The sequence below is a fragment of the Pangasianodon hypophthalmus genome, chromosome 4, assembly GCF_027358585.1.
Source record: "Pangasianodon hypophthalmus isolate fPanHyp1 chromosome 4, fPanHyp1.pri, whole genome shotgun sequence".
Taxonomy (NCBI): Eukaryota; Metazoa; Chordata; class Actinopteri; order Siluriformes; family Pangasiidae; genus Pangasianodon; species Pangasianodon hypophthalmus.
In genome coordinates this window covers 15,398,185-15,426,134 of record NC_069713.1, presented here as the reverse complement: position 1 = coordinate 15,426,134, position 27,950 = coordinate 15,398,185, and the positions used below count along the sequence as shown (strand labels likewise).

The 27,950-nt window shown below is 38.3% G+C and overlaps 1 protein-coding gene across 1 annotated transcript in view; it reads right to left on the bottom strand.

Moving 5' to 3' along the window:
* The window catches only part of adam19a (ADAM metallopeptidase domain 19a), a 75,526-nt gene that overhangs the window by 32,627 nt on the left and 14,949 nt on the right, over positions 1–27,950 (bottom strand). The window contains exons 3-4 of the mRNA XM_034303978.2: positions 18,411–18,487; positions 1,633–1,708 (exon numbers count right to left, since the gene is read on the bottom strand). Of these exons, the coding sequence (XP_034159869.2) occupies positions 1,633–1,708; positions 18,411–18,487 (153 nt within the window). The remainder of the gene's footprint in view (positions 1–1,632; positions 1,709–18,410; positions 18,488–27,950) is intronic.

Sequence of the window (27,950 nt, the reverse complement as noted above, 5' to 3'; positions counted from 1 at the left end):
ACAGTATAATCTGCCAAGCGCAAGATTCACGTTCAATTGATTTTCTCTGATGTATGACTTTTTCATTAACATTTCTAATGAAAGGAACATTTTTGCTGAATAAGTAGGAATAAATGTACAATGGGTTTCTTTACAGACTTAACTAATGTTAAATCAGTTAGAACCTGGCAGAATGTTAGTTTGATAGTTGATCAAAATTAGAGTTGGAAAGGACTTTCTTACTGTATTTAAGTCTGTTTTTAAGTATCTGGACTTGAGCTTTTATTTTACCTAATACTTTTATCTCTCAAAAGGAAAATCTCTACATTCTACTCACTGCACTTTCAAACACTACATCGCTACAAGTCTTTATAATTAAATATTTGAGAGATTAGGAATAAAGTAGTTGTTAGTTAGCCTTAGCTAATGTTTTCTCACATTTCTGGTGAAAACTTGTCGAATTTATAGTCAGCAACAATAATCAGTGTGTGACTGCAAGCAGATATCTCAACTTGAGTGAAGAATCTGAAGCTGTATTTCAACTTTTATCTGATTATTTATGTAGATGAGCAATTGCACTTTTAATTGAGTAAAGAATTTAGGTACTTTTCCCACCTCTGATTAAAACACACACACAAGGTTTATCTGGGATCTCTGAGACTGAACAGAATGATCACAGAACACAATAGAAAATGTGATTTATTAAAGTGCTCATTTGCATATTTTAGGCTTCAACTATATCACTATGCAAAGACCAATAATGTAGTAATGACTGTTGAATGACATATTGCACAGCCCTAATTTTTACCCAATACATCAAACAAAATATGAAGTAAGGAGTAGGATTTAAGACAAACATAACTGTAAAGTGGTTCTTTTTACTTTCAGTTGGTTACTTAGTCTTTTCCTTCCATTTTCTTTTAAATTGAAGCAATGTCTTGTGCAGCAGCAATCTATCCATAGCAAAGAACTGAATATTTCACTCATAAATATATGAAATATGTAGACAGACATTTTAATGTACATTGCTGATGTTTTCTCTAGTAATTTGGAAATGGGGATCAGTTGAATATATTGTGGTAACGAATCTGAATAAAGAGACTTTCTGCTGTTTTGAGACTTTTGCAATGGCAGAGAGACAGGATCTGTGCATGATATGCTAGGCATGCTAGGCACTTTGCATCACATTCTCATCTTAATTGAATCTGGAAGTTCACACCTCACCAGCATACGATAGGAAGCTAGTGCCTCACACCTTTCTGCACAAGTGTGCAATAAACTGTCCCAAATAAAACTGCACTCTGCAGCAAAAAATACTGAGAAATACGGAGTGACAAAAGTCGCTGCTACTTTGAACTGTGTGTTTTTGAAGTAAAAAGGTGTTTTCAGCAAAGTAGGTTGCCCTTTGTGTCATTCAACATTCATGGCTTATATACGAATGTGTGTGTGTGTGTGTGTGTGTGTGTGTGTTTGTGAGCACAGAGCACGAGATGCTGTTTTCCAGCTAAATGATCATACCATCATGTGGCCTAGCATGTGAAAATAATGCCCTTGGGAGGAAGAAGGTAGAGAGAAGCAAAAAAACAGACAGACTGAAAGAGTGAGAAAGAGAGAGAAAAGAAGAGAGAAGAAGAGGGAGTAAATCTTGCTTACAGTGTGACCGTTAGTATAGGTAACTGGCCGGCTGTCTTCATAGTGAGTCTCAGTGAAGTCTTTAGCCAGAAGTTCCCTAAAAAACAAACACACACACACACACACACACACAGACAATAAAGACAAATGTTTAATTTTGACTCAAAGCATTGACACTGAAAGCATTGCCAATATATCACTGTGTTCATTTCCTCTGGTGAAACAGCTGTATCACTCACTATCTTGTTGAACATATTTCCTCTACAGCAGATGGCCAAGTAAGTTGCAGATTAATCTAAAGAGGTCTCTCAGCAACCCATGTGATTTTCATCAAAACCCTTAGCTAGAGTAATAATATGTTTTGCTGGCTTTGCTCTCCCAGCTTTCCGCAGCCAAATTCATTAGACACTGAGGACACTACGGACACTACAGAAAAAGAGGTTACACTTGCACATTTTTGACAGGCTGGAGATTCACTTGTGCAACAGAATTAGATTAAAAAAAAACCACTTTGGCTCTCTGAGCTACAAAGCAGATCAGAGATTCAATTTCAGCCACCAAGGCTTCCATCCAATGGTGTGTCAAGGTTTTGAGACATGGGGTGGCAAAGGAGTAGAGACAAAATGGGGGCAACATTTAAATATGTATGGAACATGGTTGCTTTTGTTTCTTGATGCAAAATGAGCGGCCACAAAATGACATTACGATACTGGCTTCAGAAAGATTTAGTCAATGTTGATGTGATTTATTAAGTCTGCAAGAATTAATAAAGACTACTAAAGACTACTAGATCTCTCTGAGAAGTCATCTGGGGTCAGAGTTGGGGTAGCAAGGCTTATTTTAAGAACAACAACCCTGTGCCACCTACAGTATACAGCCATTACCTTTCCATCTACTCAATAAATCCTCTCTTTAGAAGTTTTATCTTTCTCATCACACTTTCTCACAAAACACATAACAAGTAGGGAAAAATTTAAGCTAAAGTACAATCACACGGTATTCAGGCTGTTGAATGTGGAGGCAGAGAGAGCTAAGAACTTGTCAAGAATAAGGCATGACAAGAGTGAGGCTTAAAAAATATGAGTGTCTGGTCTGCAGCATAATCCTCACATTAACCTACCCTCCTCCTTTCTCTCATACACACAGTGACGTCTGCTCTTGATATTAGATGTGAGGGCTAAAATCTGAAAACCTTATATCTATCAATAGCTCCATAATGAAACTATTAGGGCTGAGTAATGCATTATATCACAATAATAATAATAATAATAATAATAATAATAATAATGATGATGATGATGATGATGATGATGATAATGTTGGGCAAATTATTACAAACACACACACAGACACTTAGAGGCAGATAGGCAAGTATTTCAAATCTATAATGCTCTACTGGCTTAACGCTGTGTTTCCTCTGAATACCAAACATGACAAAACAGAAAAGTTGTTACTCTCTTTTTCAAACCAAAAAAAAAAAAGAGTCATCTGTCATTGTTTAATCTGTGCCTTGATTAAACAACATATGCTTAATTGTTCTACTTTTAGTTTCTCCTCCAAAGGAATTTTGGACAAAAACGGATGACAGAATAAATAATCCAGTGAGGACTAGAAAGAAATCAGCCCCAGCCTCGCCTCTTCATATCATTCTGAGTATTTTTCTAACGACCATTGGTGGTGCTGTTGCGCCAAAATGAAGACATTTGTTAACAGCACTCTGATGTAAATGCCAAAAAGGAAAACTTGGATTGATGTCTTTTTATCCTTGAAAGACCCTGCTAGCTCATTTATACCTGCCTGTATACACACTGTAGAACAATCATGACCACACACACACACACACACACACACACACACACACGTGTACCCTGTCATGTGTGCCTGTCAAGCACCAAGCTGTTGTAATTGCAGTCTCTGGGTTGTGTTTGGCATGGCAAAGGGAGTGATAGATGGCTTTTTGGCTAAAGCAGCGCAGCATCTGCATGGTGCCCATTCGCCGCCAAAGTCACAAATAAATAGGCATCATAAGTGCAGCTGGTAGAGGCTGGAGCAGAGGCGTGCCCTAAAGCCCCTCTGCACTAGTCATTATCCACTAGCGCTGAACCTAATGGAAATTAAATTATACATTACAGGACATTCTGCAATAAGCGAATGGCAACTAGTGTTAGGCAGCTGGACCAGCCCATTGAGTTATATGTGTATGCCTCTGCACGTTTGAGTGAGACCAACCGAGAGAAAGAATATCCATTTCCTAAATACATGGTTGTATCCGAAAAGCGGTCCTTCATAGAAACACAGTAGGCTTAAATCCACCGTGGTTTTTTTTTATTCTGTTGTATGAAATTGCATTTCCGTTTTCAATCTTTCCAAGTAGTTGAAGCTTCCACAAGAATACCACCGAAACAACACGGAGTGAAATCATATGGCACTGTGAATAGAAGTCTGAAGCTGTCAGGAACTGTAGCACAGAATAAAATAAATCTCACCACATGAATAAAGCAATCACCCAAACAACATGATCATTAGCATTCAACAAATGACGAATAATGGTTCATTGTCAGTCTGGCGTCGTAATACAGACTACCACTGTGATTCTGAAAGGAAATGTGTGTGCATGAGGGCATGCAAGTTCATATAAAGTGGAGATCTTTGACATTTTGAACAGCACATGCTGTTATTCTGTCTATAGATATTTATATTATTTGGAATTCACTTCTTATTTCTAATGTCATTTTCAGGATTATGCCCAATACAACCACTCTACATGTTACTCCTACACCTAACCTCCTACACGTAACCCTCTAAGATCTAAATCTAACGACACCAAAACACAAACCGTGAATTGCATACTGAATCAACAAGACACAACAAGGCCTGCTATATCCAATAATACCATATATTAGCCAGTGTTCAATGTGGTAGTAATTACTTAAACACTACACCTACTGGTTTAATGGTCAACTCTGCTGATACTAAAGCTGCATGAATTTCACCTGCTCTCAGCTACACAAAAGCCCAGCAACTCTCCTTCAATTAGCCTTGGCTTAGTGCAGAGAGAGTGTGAGTTCCCAAAGGCATGTGGGTAAACAGCTACGTGCTCACCAAACACAACCAGAGGGGAGAAAGAAAATAGCAATAACAAGCCCTTCACTACTGAGAGCATCAAAGCTTCAAATTGTGAAGAGCACAGTATCGTGCTTCGCCTTCTGCCCACATATGCTGTCCTGTGGCGTTCACGCTGATTTAAGTCCAGCTTCCCTTCTACCAATCCCATACTTAACCTTCAAAGAGAAATGGTCAGAATGTTCTCGGAACAGTGCAAACACACAAAAAAGCTACCATTACTTCAATGAGTCTGACTCTATAGACCAGAGGTGTGCACTGGGACTCAGATCCTGCTGGACTCAATAAAAAGGTCGCAGGAGTGCGGAGGTCTTTAACTTTCTTGCAGGTAAGAGTGGGCGGTTAGATATGAAGCTTGTGGGACAATGAAAACCCACATGCTCACACGGTGCCATGTGACACATTTCCTGCTTATTTATTCATCATCAGTAACTGCTTTATCCTGTTCAAGGTTACTGTGGTTTAAATTACTAATTTGCTGATATTTTGAGAAATAGAACCAACAATTCACCTGAAAATATCAAGCAGGGAAAAACAATAATAATAATTGCAGGAATGGGATTAAATAACCAGTCCTGCACATACCTCAGGTTTAGGTCTCAAGGTTGTAACAACTTGGGGGTGGGAGCTTTGACAAAAATATCATATCATGATACAATATGCTATGATTTACAGTATGCATCATGATGTAGGTAGGTTTGCTATATTTAATCAATATTTCTTCAAAAATATATAATTTAACACAGAAGGAGGAAAACAAATTTGTAAAAAATATTTTTTTTTTTGAAAAACACCATAAAAAATTCAATACAAATATGTAACATCAATCACAGGTTGTAACTGTTATTAAAAAAAAAGTTAAACATCAAAACATAGCCTCAGTATCTCAGAAAAGTGTGTGGCGACATAATGTATCGATATTGATATATTTCCCAGCCCTAGTAACAACTGGCAAAATAATTAGACCACACGAGCAGATGTGTAGTTCTAATTAGCAAAGTTGTTGATCATATTTTATGTGATTTGTTAATAAGCCTTACTATAGTCGTGATAAAGCGTACACATACTGCTGTTTTCCTGCCTACGCTGAAATCTGACGACAGGCTTTCACAGGAATATCTTTGCAAGCCAATTGCTATTTTCTAATAACATACTTACAGTGAAATACACATCTTAATTAGCATATGGTACATATGGAATAACGAGCCCTTGAGCAACCACAGTAATTGGCAATGTCTTTGTGCATTTTAATGCATCTTGTAAATAAAATGGCTGTAGAAGAAGATATAGCTATGTATATTTCATGTACTGTGTTATGCTTAATTGCTCTTTTTTACAGCCGCCCATAATATTAGACCCCAGAAACCTATAAATCTATCTACTAAGCAGAAATATTTACAGTATATTTAGCATTCATAGTACCTACATACTCAATTTACATTCAGATCACTTCTGATGACTTCACTTTTGGCTAACTATTACACGCACCAGTGGTGGATCAAACTTTCCAGGTTAGAAACAGCTGTTTTATTCAGGTGGAATGGTAAGTATCTCTCGTTGCACTTACTTTTTAATGGATGTAAACTTATTCTACGCTGAGCCTGGAGCTCAATATTTCAAATAGCGAGTGCTGCGCAGGAGGCAATGCCTTCTGGTGAATCACACACCGCTCTGCTGATGTAATTCCTTTTAATGTGTAAACTCAAGCCACACAATGCCGCTTAACTGGACACTGTTTTATGTGTGTGTCTGTGTGCATATGTGCTGTAATCACTACATTTCTCTTGCTAATGATGATGATGATGATCAGTCCATTAGAGAAGGGAAGAGAGAATGAGAGAAATTAAGGTTCAAAAAAGACTGAGTGTAAGTCAGATTCATCTTTGAAGGCATGAAGATGGGCTGAGAGACAGAGAGAGAAAGAAAGAGAGAGAGAGAGAGAGAGAGAGAGAGAGAAATAAAGAGCGATGGGAGGGGTAGTGAGAATGGTGTCTTGATGAGAAGTTCCTAATTACTATCCTGAGTGTTTCCGGGTGTGTCTACGTGTGCCTATTTTGAAGCACTTAAGGAGTCTAGAAGAGCTGTCCATTGGGCTTTGTAGATTAATTTCTTAGTTTAATCACAAAAGATTCAAGGACAGTTTTTGTGTGTGTGTGTGTGTGTGTGTGTGCCAGCATTAAAAACAGGTGCACTTTAACAATCAGCCATTTGAAATGACTCACCACAACCACCCTACCCTGTAATGTTTTACCTCCACCAAATTGATGAATGTCCTGAGAGAACCTCTTTACTGTGCGATTGTGTGATATTAAAGCACTGCTTTGTCCAATTCCTATTTTACTTAGTTGAAGAAAGAAAAAACCCACCCTCCATCTCGCTGTTTTTCTATTAATAGGTGGATATGAATCAAAACAACGAGGACAGTAAATCTTATTTTAAATGTGCAGAGATAACCGTTCATGGTAAAAAGGTATAAGCAGGAAGTCTGTGTGGGTGTGAAAAGAAAACACAGTTTCGATCACACATGCACCGCTCCTTGGGAGCCATAGCCCGGACGTTGAACCCCCACTCACCACACACAAGGTGTGGCTGTCTTCACCTCTAACTGAGAATGTGGCCAAAATGATGGCATCTGCAACACGAGGATCCACACAAAGTGTCACTGACACAAATAAAGAAACAAAAAAAAGATGTTTTACAATGTGGGTGTGTAAAAGCTTATTTCTTTGTGGCTGTATCACGTCTCCTGGCACTCACACTGTGGCACGACAAAAAAGTTTCCTGACTGCTCCCTTTCTCTTTTTCTTTCTCACTCACCCTAAAAAAAGCTTGAAAAATGAAAACCTCTAAAAGGCCTAATTTAATCTTTTATACACTTTTAGGATAGGCCATAGATTCGAGAGCTTTGGAAGGAGATTTGATGGAAACCTATACTTTGCTGGTTTTGTCCGTCAGTCACGTTTGAACGACTGCTAATTTTATTCCCTTCTGGATTACTGAGCACGTGTGCAGTTTTGACAAGCTCTGTTAGAAGTCAAAGTGATTGATGACAGAATATGTGAACATGTTCTGCACTGCACCGGAAGATCACTACGTCACATTTTGATAACATAGTAGCATTCGGCACAATTACATGATAAATCAGCTTAGCATAAAAAAGGACAAGAGTGGCTGAGCAAGCACATCACACACACACACACACGCACACACACACATACACACACAAGCACACAAAATGACGTCCTGCACAGTTCTTCTTTTTTTTCAATTTTGTCAAAACATGATTCTCATTTTCAGGATTTAGACCTAGCAAGGACAGCTGTAAGATGTTTGAAGGGAAAACTCAGCCAATTTTGTGTGTGTGCGAGTGTCTACGTGAGAGAAGGAGAGTTTAGAGAGGGACAGAAACATGAAGTGGGGGGATATGTGACGAGAAATGACCTAGTGACCCTCGAAGGGTATTACATTCCTTGCCTCCTTAAACAGTACCATCTGTGGGCAATCACTTCAGCTCACTTAGAGCTGTTAGACTTAAAACAAAGGCTGTGAGTGTGTGTGTGTGTGAGTTGAGTAGAGAGGAAGATAGAGCTATGAAAAGAAAAAGAAAATATACCGGCAAAGCAAAAGTACCCAAATGTACCCCTTTTTCTCCTCCTTTCTCTGTTCTTCTTTTTCTCGCTACTCTTCCAGGCTGCCAGGCTGAGACGTGGCAGGATATTAGAAGTGGGTGGGGGAGGGGCTCGAAATGCCTCCGTGCTAACAATACAGTAAGTTTGCTTGACTGTATGTCTGCTGGCTTCATGCTAAAACATTCATATGTGTTGTTCCACATTGAAGACAAACAACCACAATATGTTGGACGCTCTGAGCTTACTGTGCACAAGGCACTCAAAATCTTGAGTCACGTCCAGAGACACAATGCTGGGAGAATGGTAAAATCTGACCGGAAAGCTGTGTTCTCGTTCTGGCATCGACTTTACACACTAGAGTTACAGTTTGTACTGGCAGACAAAACACTATTCAGTGTTAAGTATACCCAAGGACTAGAAACCACTGTACTGTATATGCCACTCATATGCTCTGCTTTAGCCATATTTAAGGTACTTATGGGACTCGTTTAGATTTCTAAACTCATTTAGATTTAGATAGAGATTTTGGGCAACACATTGTATTGAGTGTATTCAGATGAAGCACTATCTAAAAGTGCAACAAACTGCTACAACAATGTGTTCTTGCAGTCAATTGTTCAACTCTTTAATATGGAGGCACAGATGGAGAAGAGTCATATTACACAAACACCAGCTGAGAGAGGAACAGAACCAGCCTTATAGAAAAGAGATTGAAAGAAGCACATTGCCCCACAATGAGTCAGTCGTGTTGGGCCAGACGTGCAGATGTTCTTAGCCTTCATAAACAGCTACTCATTGTACGCTGAACTCTGCAAAAAGGAAAACACAAGCGTTTCCTAACCCTTTTGGCACGTGTCTTAGCCTTGAGCCTGTTCTAGGAAGTTGTCCTGAGTCAATAGTATTGCAAAACACTTAAGCTAAGAAGCATTTATCGGTTAATTTATTTGCATGAGTGCTACTTCCTCTGCTGGAGAATTAGTGGAGACTGATGCACTCATTAGCAGAGATAGATGAACTCATTGCCACCTTTAGAACTACCACATCCTTCTGCTCTGCAAAGCATGGAGTTAAAAAAAGCAGCATGTTCTGCAAAAGGCTAAGAGTGTAAAGATACTGTGTATCATACATCTCAATTCAATACCTCTACAAACAATACATGCAACAGACTGCATAATAAAGTAGGTTATTCATCATAAAATCAGTTTATTTTATGAGAGGCGTAATAAACATTCAAACTTAGTCAAGCTCACAGTCCTGCTACTGAAAAATCACTGCGCTAATTTAGTAAAGTAAATAAAGTAACTTCCTCTTTATCTTCAATCACGAGAGGCTCCTGGGATTAAACCGAACTTCTCCTAAGCACGCTAAATTTCATAACCTATTACGCTAACGTACTAGCTGGTGCTAATAAGACACGCACAAGCACAAGACTCGCTGCTGCGTTCACACAGCCTTTCCCAGCTGATTCAATCCGGGTGAAAGATATTTGCGCACTGATTGGGAAGTTCATACCTGCAGATCTGAGACCACTGAGTATACAGAAGAACACAGGATTCAAAAACACATTTGAGCTACAGAGCTGCAGGACTTTCACAGCATAACTAGCTTCAGACATGCCACCTTGAGTCACACCAGCAGGGATGCTGGGGCTTTTATGTGAAATTGGTCTAGTTCTGAAATAACAAATCAAATGTGAACCTGAAGAAGAAATAGTTTCAGGTCAACTGCTTTTTGTGCAGCTTCTGAGATGTAGAATGGTGGAAATTTTGAACTGGCAACCCTGCACACCAATGAATTTTAGCCATGCTTCAATGTTGTTACATTCTAATTTACATTCTAATTCTAAGCTTTTTGTTTCATTGTATGCTGCTAAGAGTTTGTATGGATCACACAAACACTGTGCCATTATTCCATCCATCCATTTTCTGTACTGCTTATCCTACACAGGGTCCCAGGAAAATCGAGGCACAAGGCAGGGGATGCCCTGAACGGGGTTTCAACCCATTGCAGGGCGCAATCGCACACATTCACATACTACGGACAATTTGGAAACATCAATCAGCCTACAACACGTCTTTGGACCGAGGGGAGGAAACGGGAGTACCTGGAGAACATGCACACTCCAGGCAGAGGCAGGAATCGAACCCCCAATCCCAGTGGTGCGAGGCAAACATGCTAACCACTAATCAGTTGAAAATGGAAACCTAAGACACATTCAGGCAATGCTTATTTTTGCTCGTACCATATGTATCATATCAAATTTAAATTACACCCTTACAAAAAGCCACTCATTACTAAGAGAAAATAATAATCTTAAAATAAACCAATATTTAGATATAGAAATATAGAATACAGATGTGGCATTTATCAACACAAAGACAACGAATGATCTTAGTTCTCTTTTCTCTGGTGTGATTTTAAAGTAGGCCCTGCCTAAAGTGAACCTATTAAAATGAACCCAACCCCCAATGACGACGAAAGGCCTGGGGGACACTCAGCCCATCCTCTCATTAACTTAAAGGTCAAGAGGATCTACAGAAAGAGGGGCTGTAAATCCCCACTGGAAAATAAATCCCCAAACAATAAATATCTTCTAATCCTATCACTAGACGATCTATACATTACTGGTTACATCATTTGATCTAATTTATGAAAACTTTTATAGTGCCAAATCCTAGATTAACGACAAGAAAACATACTTAATGCACATTCATGTCACCCAAAATCTGTTCTGAAAAAACACGTGTGTCTATATTAAGTAATAAATCACATGATGTGGCACAGACACACTTACACTTTTATGCATGTTGAAAAATTCACCCCAAGACTGCATGTTCCACTTCCTTTCCCTGGTAAACTGGTATAAATCCTAAGAAGTATTTTCATACTGCCCTGTTTGACTGAGACTCAGGCTGATGGGATGCTAATGGTTCAACAAAGATTGTGACACGATGCATCGTGATGCAAAAATGTGATATTGTGCATCATGGAAATGTGTGATAACAGCATTCTATTAATTATGCATTTATGCAACTGCACTGTTTGAATACCAGAAGTCCCAATCTGCACAACCCATAGAGTTAAATTATATAGAAAGAACGCTGGTCAGATGATCACATTGTTTTGTAGAGAGCCTGCAAAATCAGCTGTAATTTTGAAGTGACCGATAGTCTGATTACTCTGGATTTCAATGACCAACATGCATTATACATTATGTGGTTACACAACCACGTTATAACAGTTAAAAAGAGCACTTCAGTAACTTTCAAACAACAGCATTCCTGTGTCTCTGTGATCTACAATGCCCGAGAAAGAAGTCACAGAACCCGGGCATTGTAGCCGACTTTGGAGCTCTATTTCTGCTATGCAGCTCATTATGTTTCAGTCATTTTCAAGTCCCTGGGTCAGACATTTTGTTTATTCAATCAAAATTCTGGGGAGAATTTATACATTTTTAAATTTATTGTTAAGATGTGGTGCACCCGTAGTACATTTTGTTTATTAAATATTAAAATTGTAATTTATTTAGTTTTATACACACAAAATACACAGTGTTTTGCATTATTTATTATACAGAAATAAAGAGTCATTTTTTCTTCATCCAAATTTTGTTAAAATTTTCTGAGATTTTAATTGAGTGTATTATTACACTCCTAGTCAATGGTAGATTTTCTGTATATCAACTACAACCACTAATTGCAAGGTAAATTGGCCATTAACTAGCAAGCTAGGAAACTAACATGGTAGTTAGTTAACTTCATTGTTAACTAACTACCATCATTGTCATCCTACTCTATGACAATGCAAATCTTTGAGTAACTCTTGGTGCAATACATATTCCAATCCAGGATGACAAGCCATATCAGTGATTGTGAAGATAATGTAGCTGCTAATGCATGATTATGACACCTCTAGATTTTTGCTGCTGGAAGGGTAACCTTTGCAGGGTAACTTTACTTCTGTGACAAGAACAACACACTGAAAGAAAGCCAGATTGAATGAAACTCAGTGAGAAGGAATTATAGAAAAAGTATGAACCACTTGAGGAATCAAAGAAACAGCCTGAAGTATGAGTGCAAGATGAGTTTAGAGGATAAATAAACTGCAACTGTAGTGAGCAAAAATCTGACAGACTCTCAAGCCATCCAGTGGAGTTTTACCATTTAGCTTGTGTGGCTTTTTGTTCCTCTTCATCATTCAGAAGCTTCTATTTTTGATTACCATTACCATGCTGACTATATTTGACACTGAACAAACAAAAACACTCATCATTCTCACTATGAGTCTTAACTCCGCTCTCAGTTAACAAGAACTACAGCTAGTTAATGTTAGCAAAAGGATGCAAACATTTTCACCTCTCCACAGTTGTATCATTTTTGCAAAGCAATTATGGGAATGTGGTAAATATGAAACAATACAATTAACAATGAAACAATACAATTAATGTCTAGCTATTCATCATCAACGTGCTACCATCAGTTAACATTACCTTAGACGGATAGCTGTGAATGAATTCTTCCATAAAGAATTTATACCCTTTCATCACCTAAGAATTCTTCATTACTCAGTATTTGCTAACAATTCTGGAAGTTTAGTTCTGGTAATAATAAGGTGTTTCATTTGTGGTCAACAAATGTTTGTAAGGCTTACCGGAAATCAGTTTCCTCTGTGTTTATGTACTTGTTTTTGTGAAAAACGTCTGTTGAAACCACACAAGCCATAGGTTGGAAGTGATGTAAAAGCCTTTCTCACATATCTGTCATGTAGCCCCTTTTATATACGATGTAGGGTACATAGAAAAGAGCAAGCAATTTGGGATTCAGCCAATGAAAAATGGTAAACTGAGCATCAATTAACTGGCACACACTATTTACAAAATTTCACCAAGTACAGCAACTTCTAACAAAACCAAACAAGCATACATGCATGAAATAACACAATATGCTTAAGAACAAATAGGCTACAAAGTTTTTTCAGGGAGCTATACAAGCTAGATAGATTAAATTTCTACCTAAAAAACATTGAGCACTTTGTCCTCTGGCTTCTCCAGAGATTTTCCAAATACTGTAATGTTTCAGGCAGCGCTGATCATCTCTCACTGTATTTATTTTGCTTAGGTGATGTTACACACTAAAAGAAATCTGTGAGCAGTGCCCTTTTTAACTTGCCGCTTGGTGTATAAACAGAAAGCTAACAGTAACCTCTGGCAATCAGTTATGCTCTCTGTTTTCTTTGATCTACATGAGGTTCAGGAATTTGCTGCCAAAAATGGATGAACCTGTTGTCAGTTAAATGAGTACTGCAGATCTTTACACAATCTAGGTTTTCAGCCTTCATGCCTGTTTTTGTACATACAGCTGACTTGTTTCTGCCTCAACACTGGATCTGTCATTCATGCCAGCTATCTATTTAGCAGTCATGGAAAAGTTGTCTTTAATCTCCTGTAATCAGCATTGCCTGCTTATACACCTCATGCCCAGGGTTTCCGGGTTAGGCTCCAGATCCACCTCGACCCTAACCAGGATAAAGCGTTTACTGAAGATGACTGACTGACTGACTGACTGAAAGAAAGAAAGAAAGAAAGAAAGAAAGAGTGAATGAATACATTGGAACCTGATTGGTTCATACAGCCTTTTCAGCTTCCTTTGCTCCTCATAAGAAAAGAGCAAAACTGCTGCAGTGACAATTTTCACATGCACATTTGAATGAGCACACTGTGGTCTGCTCATTCAAATAAATTCCCCTGAAAACAAATCATAAAAAAACTTATATAACTTAATAATGTTTAGGGTAACTGTAAGAAGTGTGAAGCCCATCAATTTTTGTTTCCAAAGAACTGCTAAAATGACTGCAGTGTGAAGTAACAGATGGCTATATTTTGTGTAGAGGTGACCGTGAGGCTGGTGCAGGCCAATATTCTATGTAAATTTGTCCACAGTGTGTGAAAACAGCAAACACTACTACATTAACATTCAAACACAAACTACCAAAGTGGAGGTTCAATGTGGACAGTTTTCAGACCATCACATCTTCTAACCTACTCCATACAGTAACTCGTAATGATTTTAGAGTTTTGCCTTGTGGGAATAATATCAAAGATGGAGGTCAGTGGTTTAAAGCTCTCATTTGAGGTCAAATATGGGACTGATTGGTGGTTAAACCACTTTCTACCCTCTTCCATTTCTCAAGACTGTCTTCTCTTACGCTTTATCATTTTCACTGCATGACCCTAACTTCACCTGGTCTCTTTTTTCTTGCTTAGATCACCCTCATTCACACTCCTCTCTTCCCTTTCCCTGCCACATCCAATGTGGTTATATATGTGCTTATACATTATCATGTAGAAGCACCGTCCTCAATCTTTCTCCTTGTACCTAAATGCTCTTCTTCCTTTTATGCTTTCTGTAAAGCAAAGCAGATACTGCTCCATGTGGGAAAAGACACCACAATACACACCTTCTTCCCATTGTTTGTGTGCATCACACTATTAAAGACCCAATCTCCATTTAAATCACAATAAAACTATAAATGCCAACTAGGCAGAGACTGATTTAAACAAATTTAATTTCTGAGGGGACAGATTTCATTTAAAGATAAGGGAATGGAATAAGCTCACAAAATCCAGTGCGAAAGTGATGTTTGGTCACAAGGAGATTAAAACTCATTACCTGAGGTTGAAAACATTACCTACAGCACAGATGCCATTTGATTATACTCCATAAATTAACTTGCTCACTGTAAACAGTCATCTAGTCAGTTATTTTCATAGCCAGCACACACACACACACACACACACACACACACACATTTTCTCTCTCTAAAGAGAATGCAATAAATGCCCAAAATACAGTATGAAATTCATTTATATACTGTAATCCAGAGTATTAATTAAAAATTAAAATCATATCCTATGTTTGTAATGGTTTTGTTTAGCTTTGTTTAGAGCTTCAAAGCAAAGTGAGAATGACTTGAAAAACATCTGTATTTGGAAAGAAGGGTTTAAGGGTGTCTCCTCAACCGCTCATGAATTTGCAATACTGTCTTGGTGATAGTGGAACAACACACTGAAGTGCACTTCAAATGACTGTTAGTTTTCACTCACAGGGAGAAGGACCCTTCAGCATTTAAGCTCCAGCATGAACTACCTCTGCTGTTAACGCTTTTAGTGCTTGTGTACTTGTGATATATCCTGAAAAATATTTTGCCCCAAAAGCCAAGTGTGAACTTTGGGATGGGGCACAACAAATGTGAATCCGTGGTATCAGGTAACTCACAAATATAAATAATGAGTCACTAGTACCTTTAGAAGGAAGATTCACTGAAAATGAATACAAATTTATTCTCACTGATCACCTTTATCCTCTGATGAAACATCTGATGGAAGTGCTCTCTTGCAGGATGACCCCGACCCCGTCCCCATCCACAGGGCATGAGGGCTCACTAAACAGTTTGATGAGGATGATGTAACTCGTATACTATGGCCTTCACAGTCACATCATTTCAACCCAGTGTTAGACAGTGCCCTCCACCATCATCGTCAAAACACCAACTGAGGAATATCTTTTGGAAGAATGGTGTTTTTTTTTCCCTTAAATCTGTCACCAGAATGTATACTGGCTATATACTACTACTACTACTACTACTAATAATAATAATATTTTTGTTGTTGTTTTGTTTCTTGCCCAGTAGCTTTTGGATAAATATTATTTTATTTGTTTTATTTTTATGTAAACTGACTTGCTAGTTTTCAGGATAGTACAGGTACTGTACTGCTTATATACAGTATGCAATAAATAGTAATCTCTCTCCTCATTTATTGTTTTGAATTTGTTTGTTTAACACAGCATTTATCATCCTTGGCTAAAAAAAACCTTAACAGATGAACAAAAAGCCCAGAGTTCTTTGCTAAATCTCACAGTTTCATTTTTGTTCATTTTAAAAGCATCACTAACATGCTTTTGTAAAGGGAACGAGATGGATAATGTAAAGTAAATATTATGTATTGACAGTGAGTTTCAGAAGGAGAGCTCTTATAACCTTAAGTCCATATTAGTAACCGTGGAGCGCTGTAGTTTCGCTGGAAATGGCGTAGGAAGATGAGATAAAAATGATGTTTGGAGCTTTACAGTACATGCAGTCATATTATCTTCAGTAGCTTCAGTGTTTATTCATTGGAATGACTGTATTGTGTTGTGCTATATTTATTCTGCGCTTCTCATCCTTCACTAAGCAGCCGGACCTGAGAGTGAATTGGTCAAGTATCAAGGGTAAAGGTTCAAGCGATAAGCACTCACACATTATGTACGTGAAGCATGTAATAATGCTGTGTGGCTCAATAAGTTATAAAGGCATACATAGACTCGTTCACTCAGATGTGCATTAGAGACGAGACCTGCTGGGAATTGGCTTTGACTATACAGGGGAAAAAAAACTAGAGTGGTAGTGGCTGAAAAAAGGTGTCTCCAGTTAATTCATCAAATAGTCCTGGAGTTTTTCCCTATCCCCAGACCCAGCAAGGATGTGATCTAAATTCCTAGCCATTCCTCCATCCTCTTTGTCCTCTCCCTCCTCTTTTTAACATCTTCTTCTTTCACTTTGACCTGCTTGGGAAAATACTTTGCCTTTCTAAGCCCAAAAAAGGTTTTGGATGTTCCACAGCAGACAAGACAGTGAGTGATCACAAGGGATGACAAGGGCTAACACAAACATTAACTCTAATGAGAACCAAGAGCAGAAACGCAATCCTGTGTAGAATATTCCCTGCAGTCCCATTTTTACCAAACTCTGTGGTCTGTGTGTCAGCATTTGGCTATTCAGTCAGACTGTGATGGAGCTACTTGGCCTGTTTTTCCTTCCCCCAATAGAACAACAGTCATTTAACAACCTGTCTAATGTCCAATGCATTTACTGAACTGTCCAGACCACTCTCCCAGAACCAGATCAAATCCAACAAACTACTTCAGCTTCCTCCTATTAACATCTATTAGGAGCTGGGCTTTACGCAACATTAGTATCAGTGTTATTTTTATGAAAACCAAGAATTTAAACAAGGCAGGTCCTCCTAAAACCATATGAAATTAGATATATTTTAACTGTCTTCTTTAATAATATGCCAAGACTAATTTCCTCAATCCTTAGAAATAAAGGCATTGTTTCATCACATGCTGGCAGCACAGTGACAGCTGATGAATGAGCCAAACTCACATTGACAGGGAGTATGTTACCCATCTGTTGATCACTGAGGCTCTGTAGCCTAAAAGACTAAAAGATCCTTATTCAGTTGGGTGAACCATGAGCTATTATGTCTGGAAAAAATAATGCTTTGTCAGTATTATGTAAAGAATATAACATCATGGGGCATGTTGTTAAAAGAAATTAATCAGTGATTATGTGGTGTGATTATTTTGCTAAAACAGCTTTATTCAGTTTACAACAGTTTTATTCCTCTTACACCACAGACATTTAGCCACATTAACATTATTTATTTATTTATTACTTTTTATCTATTTATAGTTACATTTAACACTGTGGAACATCCACGTTAGTTCCTATCATTTTTCATGCTATAACAGCAATAAAAAGTCATTCCCTCACCATTATCTTTTTTCTCTCTCTTGAAGTTAATAACACAAAAATTGCTGCTTGTCACGTTACTGAGGAACCACACTGTGCAAACTGCTCTGTCCTGAAGACTTTCATGTTGGAAAACTTAAAAGAACAGCTTTATCTCTGATTGTTTCAAAGTGCTAATACTAGAGACTCCTTCCAAAAATAAGTCGCTGTGAATTAGCTGTTACTATAAAATGATTATGTATTATGTAAAATGAGTATGTATTATGTATTATGCATGTATATATGTATTATGTAATGATTATGTATTACAATGAGCGCATTAATATAAACTTGTTATTTGCATTACAGTGAGCACTACTGTGAGAAAAGTTTAGAAAATGAATAGCCACCTTTTGACCAATCAAATTCAAAAATTCAACAGCACTGTAATAGAAATGACCACATTACACGTAGTCAAGCTGAAGGAAAACTTACTGATTACGTTCCACTTCTAGAATTAGCTCCAGGTCCGCTGCTGAGACAAGAATCTCTCCCCTCTCTGGAAACTGATCCTGCACACAGACACGGTGATGAATACGCATTGGTTTTGTGTTCAAATTCATAACAGATACAACAGCATTCATGTCTGAATAATCAATGATCAGCGGAACGTTTTGATTCCATAAATAATACTGTATTTACACAAACACTTCCACTATTTAGGCAGCAATATATTATGTTTTGATGATGTAATTTACCATGTAGATTAATAATACTAGCTTCTCTAGCTTCACCTGCTTTGGACTATGAGACATTGGCAGCAGTGTTTTGTAGATCGAAAGCACTCAAAATCCACAGAGAGAATGATGTGTTAATCGTGTCATCCGCCAAAACAAAACTGTCCTTTTCCAGGCAAAAAGTGTTTATTTTAGTGCCAGCATAACACTTAAGCTCAGTCATTATGAAAAGAAAGGCATGGGGTTGTAGCCAATACATGTGCCCTAGCGGCTAGCTTTTTGCTCCTGTTTGCTCTATATGCACTGCATGTGGTTAGCTGTGTTAGCTGATAAAAAAGAGTGCCTTTGAGTAGGAGGCTGAGCGTTTTCATCAAACATGTATCCGTTTTCCAAGAACCCTCCATCAATAGACAAGCTTCACCCTCCCCTTATTCCCCCTCCAGCCTTCTAGTCCAAAGTGAGATACAACAAGAGCGGAGGAGAAAAATGCTCTCGGGCCAGCAGCAACCAAAATGCCCAGAATGTTCTATAAACAGGCTCAGTATAGATATCTAGATATGATGGGGCTGCAAAACAAACAGGGATGAGTCTGTACACATTTTTAAGGATGTCTGGTATGTAAGTATTCACAGTACGTGCATGTCTGTGGTGCTCCTCTATTATCTTTTCAGGCTATTTTATAACACTTTATTTTTAATAAGATGTCGCATTATTATTTTTTTTCTGACTACATAACTGAGAGAACATTGACATCTATAACATAGTTGTCCCGGGGCCAATAATTAATATTGAGATATAAAATTAATGTCAATTTAATGTGCAGCAAACGCAGGCCTGAACATTTAGATCTAAGCGAGAATATTACTGAATGAAGAGCGTGGCTGTGTGGGATAAGAGGAGAGGAAATGAAGAGGTCTCGAGAGCAATTTGCGGCTCCCCGACTGAAGAAAAAGGTTGAGATGGAGAGAGAGAAGCCCTTTCCTTAAGCATGCAAACACTTAGTGAATCTGAGAGCCTCGCTGAAGGCGGAAAGAGAGGGGAAAAAGATGGAATGGAGGAGGTGGAGGCTGATAAGTGAGATGGAGATTACAAGTGGGTATCAAGAATGAAGAGAGACTTGAATGTGTGTGGAGAGGTGGAGAGGACAATGCAATATTCTTTCATGCAGAAGTCAAGTTTTAAAATTAACTCCAGAATTATTGGCACCTTACAAAAAAATGTTATTTATAGAATAAACGTTGCACACCATGATTAAAAAACCCTCTCAAACAATTATGGAAAGTACTCCATTTTCCTCTAATAAAAATAATTCTCATAAGAACATTTTAATAATAATGTTTTCCCTTAGAAACATATTGCAAACCTACTGACATCCATAATGAATATTCAAAAATAGTCAAACATTTTGGCCATGAACACCATCTGCATATTTGGCAAAAAGGGAACTGAAGACAAGCACCTGATACCCATTATCCAAGATGGTGGTGGATCTGATCTGTGTTACGGTTTGTGTGTCGGTTTTCTACAGGCTCCCACGAAGACTGATGGCATAAAATTACACTAAGTACCAGAATATTTTAGCCAAAACCTGATTGCCTCTGCCAGGAACTTAAGACTTACAAAACAGCTAAGAATGCAGATAATTTTATTAATGTTTTACAGAAAAGTATGCACTATTTAAGAAAACATTTTTATTTAACAAATGTATACAGGCCCCTGTATATTTTGTTTAAGCTCAAAATATCACATATGGCATGTGTTATTAATTTAATATATTCATTTCTGCTCATTTTTATGAAGGTTTCCAACAATTCTGGAGTTAACTGTAGAAGATAAATGTAAGAATCATGTCATTTTAAAATATCATTTATTTTATATCCAACATGCATGACTGGAAGGGATATTTTTTATCAACAATCATTAAATGTGTTTTATAGATACACGTGTCCTAAGCACATGAGTTTCCTAATATTTACAATAGAGATGGATGAGTTATTATACAATCGCATTTGCTCTGTTCCCAGCACACACCCATTCTAATCCATTAAAAACAAGAATTGGAGAAAACTAATTTTCTCAGGCCCTCACAACAGGCAGTGCTGGAGCACGACACACGCTGACTGATATGGCCCAATATTCTCTACTGCTCTGGGATAAATATTTATGTGAGTGGACTCAGTCAGTTCTCTCCTGACATGATTATGTCTGAATGACAAATGAATGAGGAGCTCAGACTCAGGGAGTCTGGTGTATAGCACAAGGTGCCCACTGCCTGCGAGCTCCCACTGGGTTGCAGAGCAACTGTGCCAGGCTGAAAAACTGCACCCTGCTGGGTGCCTGTGACAGCACTATCCTACCCCAACCCAGCTGGAGCTCTCACAGCAAGCAGGAGGGAGTGAGAGATGCACAACATAGTCAAGAAAGACTACGTACTGTATATAGGACAAACGCTGGATGCATATCTTAAAAATACATTTATACATATATTTCATGCATATCTTATACATATAATGAAACGTGAAAACAATCCATTCGAATTGTACATCCTGTGTAAATTCAATGCTCAAAGCAATAGATTTAATTAGAAGAAATATTGAAGAAATAAAGTCAGTGCAGGGTGTAAAGTTGAAATCTGGCAAGAATAAATGACCAACTTATGCTGCCTTAAAAGCATTCACACAGTCATACAAGACTAGAAATGAGGAAAGATGCTTATGTCTAAGTGGTCTGAATGCTAGATTGGACACAGACCATCTCAGAGCACCAAGCACACTCCCATTAACACCTAACGGCAATCTGGGGTAGCAAGTCCACCTAGGTTTTTGGGAGACAGAAGGAAACTACAGAACCTGGAGGAAATCCATGTGGACATAGGGAGAACATGCAAACCTCTGCACAAGACAGTAACCCAAGCTCAGGATCAAACCAGAGACCCTGGAGATGTGATGTGGCAATACTACCTGCTGCACCACTGTGCCACCTTTAAAATGTTTGTCCAGTTGTAGGAGATTTTGCTAATTATGAGTCACATAAGTGGTTTGGCAGAATGAAATCCTTTGATTAGGAGCAGTTATACCAGCCAACAGACAATTCAGAAATTTAGCACCCAAGTACTTTAAACCCATATCCAGGGAATTATAATTTCTTCCCACTTTAACTTACATAGCCACTCTTAGGGTTTGTTGTTATAAGCTTGTGCAAACTTTTCTTATCCTAGAGTGAATAAAGACAAGTAGACAAATGATTTGTGAACAGATTCCAAGGAAAACTGGACATTTTGTTCAAATGTGCTTCTAAACAGGCCAACTGGAAGCCTGATGAGACACAATATCCCCTGGGACAAAGAAGGTTAATATGACCTGTCTGCCATTTTCTGTCCCTGATACTCCCAGATCAAATTTCCACAGACACCCTATGACTTTCAGCCTTACCCGAATGACCATCATTCATACTGTGTCTGCTGCTGTCTCCAATGAGAATCTTAAAGTGGAGAGATGCAGCAAAAGCCCATGTTTTCAAAGGACATTGAAAAATGAAGCCCCAGTTATCATCAGTCTGAAAAGTAAGGCTCGGATCTGTGGAGAAGAGTGTGCTACAGGAGTTATAGGAGTACTATTAGACCTTGCATGCTAATTTTGCTTCACCTCTGTGCTTCCTCTTATATGGCTTCAGATTACATTATGGGGCATTAATAGTTTTAGGTAAGTATTTATAAATAACTTCTGACTTTTCAGTGTCCTTATTTTTACAAGATCTTATCAAACGTCTCTGTGTATGACTGTGTGTCACTTTGTATGACACTGAGTGTTACTCATGTCCTTTACACAGAGCATGCTATGGTAACTCTACCAATGTAAATGTTTAGCTAAGCCGTACAAATACTCTCAAACTAGAGTATAGGATGTCAGAGCTCTCTCCCTCTCCCTCCCTGTCTCTCTCACACACACACACACACACCCCTTCTTCGCACAAGGTGTACTGATGACAGGCACAGTGGGACAGAATGAAAAACACCCCCTTTAACGTATTAAAACATTTCCAGAACTCTCGGCTCCATTCATGCTTTTTCAAAGGTGCACTCGTACAGAATTCCTGTGGCCCAACAGAAAAGGGAACTCTGAAATCACTGCAATTCAAGTCTTATCACGGCTTGTCAGTCTTCTCCGAGTCAATATTTGCAGGTCTTTGAAATACCTTTGCTTTTTGCCCACTAGAAATGGAAAATACAATCGACAACCTTTCATCTACAATATTTACTTACTATTTAATACAAGACTAATTTCTAAAAAGAAACATACAATATAAAAATGATGCAATCCAACCAAACAATCCTGAGCCGTTAAGGATTAAGGGCCTTGTTCAAGGGCTCCACAGTGGCTCTCTGGCAGTGTTGGGATTTACAATCATTCGATTACAAGCTCAGAATCTTAATTACAGTACTACTATAATAATATGCATAAGTGTTATCCTTTTGATAAATAAGGACTTAGGAAAGCACTAATGCATTTAGGTTCATTCAAAATAGTAGAAACTCCACCTATTTTAGTTCTCTCCTTAGAAATCATAACCTTAGCAAAGTGGGTAATTCAACCTGCCTGACAGAACAGCATTGAATAAAAAAACATCATGTCCTTCAGCCAGCTCCATCAGCCTCCGTGTGTGAGTGCAGTGAATTCACTGGCCTCGATGCCCCATTTCACTCGTCACTTTATATAAGATTAGCTAGCATGCATTTAAGAGGCCTTTCAGCCAGTGCTTACACACTTGCCTGTGGCCTATCAATGATGTTAATGGCTTGGACACTGACGGCAATATTCAAAAATACACTTAAATGAACACACACGCAGGCACACACACACACACACACACACACACACACACACACACACACACTCTGTCTCTTTTATTAAACAACATAGAAACTGTTCAATCAATGCTATCACTTAATAGATACTTTTCCAGTTAACAATAGAGAATTTAATCACTTTAGCTGCAAGGACGGTTTCTGAGATGTACATGAGGGTACAATAGTGTATTTAGGCCAGTGCTGTGTGTGATGGGATTGAAAAAGCATGCAGTAAAAATGGGCCACTGTATGGGACTTCGTTCAGGAAGATGATGTGGTATACTTCTGTACACCTGAGGCTACAGCAGGTACAGGCAAACTGGCAAACAGGCACTGTTTCTCCAATGCTTCTTCAACTGTTCAGTTTTGGCAAGCCTGTCTACACTGTAGCCTCAGATTCCTGTTCTTGGCTGACAGGAGTGGAACCTGATGTGGTCACTCCCAAGGTTCAACCCAAGTGTTCTGAGATGCTTTTCTGTTCACCACATTTGTAAAGAGTAGTTTAAATTAGGAGTAATTTGATTAGTTACTATAGACTTCCTGTCAGCTCGATCCAGTCTGGCCATTCTCCTCTGAGAGACTACATTGATTTAAAAAAAAAAAAAACTAAACCCCCCCACACACAAACACACACACACACACACTTCAGTATTATGGGCTATTTTGCCTACATTCATGATATTATAATCCCAATTAAGTCCATTTCAATTACAGGTTGTAACTACTAAATGTGGAAAAATTCAGGGAGTTAATACTTATCCAAGACACTGTATAGCCTATGATAGAACTTACAGGTAGGCGGTTGATTTACTGTTGATTTCTTTATCAACTTTTGCTATTTAGTTTATGTTATCTGTTGTTATTTAGACCTACCTAATTTGGATAAGTTAATGTTAAATTTATACAAATATGTTCTATAAAACTATTTTACTAGTTAAGGCTCAGTTAACCTATAGCCCTATGAGAATGCAATTACAAGTGTGCATTCTGTTATCTATGTTAGCATCGTCACCTCTCTTATGCTATACAGCAGATGTATTCAAACTTTTTCCCCATGAGCCCCACTTCCCAGGTTTTTTTGAGAACTTGCACCCTCCCTCAAACCTTGTTGACTTGAAAACATTTGTTAGGTATTTTGGACTTGGAATAATTTTAGACTTAACGGTTGATTGTTGACTAATGACCAGTCTGGTAAGAAATTGGCCAGAATTTACATCCCTAACACAGGAACTCATTCACAATGGCTAGTCTGTTAGCATATTGCCAGATTTTAATGATGTTTGTTCTGCTCCAGCCTCAGGGTCTGGAGCACATTTATTTAAATTTGTCTGACACAAAAATACATATATATCTCAAAGAAGTCAACACTCGAGACTAGTGGGAAAATAATAGTGCCTTTATTCTTAGCTGCTTGTCCAGAAGAGCATAAACAGAGCTGCTCGGAACATCAGAGTTTACGTGGTGCAACTTCAGACCTAAGCCAAGTATCACCTACCCTGAATAAAATGTCCTGGACAGCTCACAAAGTGTAACAAACTCCGAGGTTGGATGAGAAACGAAAACACATCGAGATGGAGAAAATTGAAAAGGAGACAGAGGAATGAGGAAGGGAAAAACAAAGACTGCCATATATAGAGATGGGAGAAGAGGAGAGGAGGTGGGGGGAATTAGGAGACTGTGGAGAAGAGGAGAAATGCAATTCTTTGTGGGATTGCTGGTGTCAAAAGCGCTTATTTTTGTTTCTTGGGCCTCCTCCCATGTAACCTTCTGCTCACTTTCTCTTCTGCTCTCTCACTTTGGCTTAAAAGCACTCTCAGTAGAGTCTGCAGTAATGCTTATATATGATCACAGTTCTTCCTCAGATGAGTTATAAAACCAGCGGGGTGAAAAAGTGCACTGATAGCTTTCCCTCGCTTCTCTTAACTCATCCCCAACTTTTCTCCTTCTACTTTCTTTCTTTCTCTTCATTACTTTATCTCCTTCTGCTTTCTTGCCCCCTGGTCAGCATTTCAGAGAATTAGGAAGAAAGAGAAGTGAAGTGATGCTGTTTCATATCAAAGTCAGCTTTAATGCCATCTGAGGAGCTACAAGATTGCAAACTTGCTGGCTTTTCAATTATTGGAGGTAAATGTTTATTCTATTGATTAGATAAAGGAAACAAGAACTGTTACAATATGCTGATCTTCATCATTCCGTGTCCACAGGCACCCAATAATTCCATATGAATGCAATCATGCCATGCTTTGATATATGATATTGTACTTCAGTACACTAATGATGTTCTTTGATGTATGATGATATTTTGGTGTACAGGGATGGTGGTACAAAATCAATGCGAGGAAATGAGACTACCTTCTCGTTTTACCCTTTATTTAATCACGGGACATAAGCCACATTTACATGTAATTTTATACAACGAAACTTAATTTCAATTTGACAAATTAAACTGCAAAAAAAATTCATCAGCTCATCAGCTCTGCTTAGAGAAATCATGTCCCTACATGAATATCTATGCATACCTGTGTCTACCAATAATATGAAGAGTGAAACACTGAGCAAGTACTACACTTTGTGGCTCAAGTAATGGACATGTATACTGAGGCAAAATCCACTGATCTGAATATCCTGATGTTGTAAATGACAAATTCGGTACTACTTAATTGCCCATGTTAATTAAAAAAATGTATAAATCAATTACATTTAAATCAGTTCCGTACCAGCAAATCAGTATTCATCTGAATTTGTATTGCCCATTTTTCTTTTCTTCTTGTCGAAAACATATTCTACTTTCAACCCATGTAAACTATTAGTGCCTATTAATGCATTATCTCACAAGGTCTCTTTGATGGCGTAATAGAATGAATTAGATGCTTCAGGTTTTATTTGTCACATACACAGAGCTACACACTATATATCCATTTACGTGAATGCTTGGAGCTCCAGAGCTGTGCTTACAGACACAAAGTCATAGTCAAAGCTAAACAGGATCCATGTACAAAGCAATATATAGGCTATACAATATACAGAATGGGGGTGAACTATTACAAATGCACACTTAAAGGCAGAAAGGCAGCTGCATTTGTGATTTCAAATTGTAAGCGAGTCTGTAATGCTCTACTGGGTTCAAGCCATGGTAAACAGAAAAGCTGTAAGCATGGTAAACAGAAAAGTTGTAACCCTTCATTCAAACCAAAAAATCCATTAAACTCATGGTTATGCCATCTGTCCTTTTGTGTATTTTTTTTTTTACTTTGATTGGACAATGTGTGCTTAGTTTATTTTTGCTTACTTTCATCTCTGAAGGCATTTCTGGGATAAAAAGGATGATAAGAGTAAATAATCCACCTTGTTTGCCTTCATTACACCCATGACTTTATTTCACAAGCACTTTCCCAGTCACTGCTGATGACGTGTTACAGATATGTCAGTGAAGCATGCTGAAAAACATCAGCCCCAATGTACGCAAAACCTAGTGGGTGTTTCACTCTGTGTAATCACCTGACCTGACTGTCACTGACAGACTGCATGAGTCTACAGTCTGGGCTGGAAAGAAATCAGCCCCCGAATGCACACTTCTTCATATCATTCTGAGTATTTTTCTTATGACCATCGGTGGTGCTATTACGCTTGATTCCACAAAGTCAAAAAAAAAGCAAACAAGGAAAAAAAAGACATTTGTTAACAGCAAATAATTTGTTGTGGATGCCAAAAAGTGGTGCTGTTATACTTAATTCCACAAAAGTCCAAAATAATCTGCTTTAAGACATTTCTTACCAACAAATAATCTGTTGTGGATGCCAAAAATGAAGCCTTATACTGATGTCTTTTTCCTTAGCCCTGCTAGCCCATTTATATCAGCTAACGCTGCAGACAGAAAATTTTATTAGATTTTTGACCTTTTACATCAAACATTTTTTGCAATATAATATAAAGGCACTTGGATGGTAACATAAAACTGTGAAAACCAATGTCTGCTATAAACAGTGCGCCAAGTAAAACTGACCTTATGGTAAAGTCTCTACCTATAAATGAAACCAAGCTGGAGAGTACAAGGTAGTGTAACCTTAAATGCTTTTGAAGAGTAAAATCTCAGAGCTGGAGTTCTAACCCCAGTGCACACAGGAAAGCAAGCAAGCGGGAGGCCTCTTCATTCTGTTCCTCCAAACGATCTTCTCTGTTTCTGAATAGTCTGGCAGACAGCCTGCTCCTCAGTCTGTATTCCCATGGAGGAGTGTGTGTGTGTGTGTGTGTGTGTGTGTGTGTGTGTGTGTTTGTGTGTGCGTAAAATTACATCCGCATGACATGCATTCAGCTCCACTCCAAACAACTTCGTGACTCATTACCTCATAGGCAGAACAGCAACAAGTCCAGCCAACAGTCCAGAATCTCTCATTATACGTGTGCGTGTATGTGCTTGTGTGAGGCCAACTTTTAAAAGAGAGAAAGAAAGAG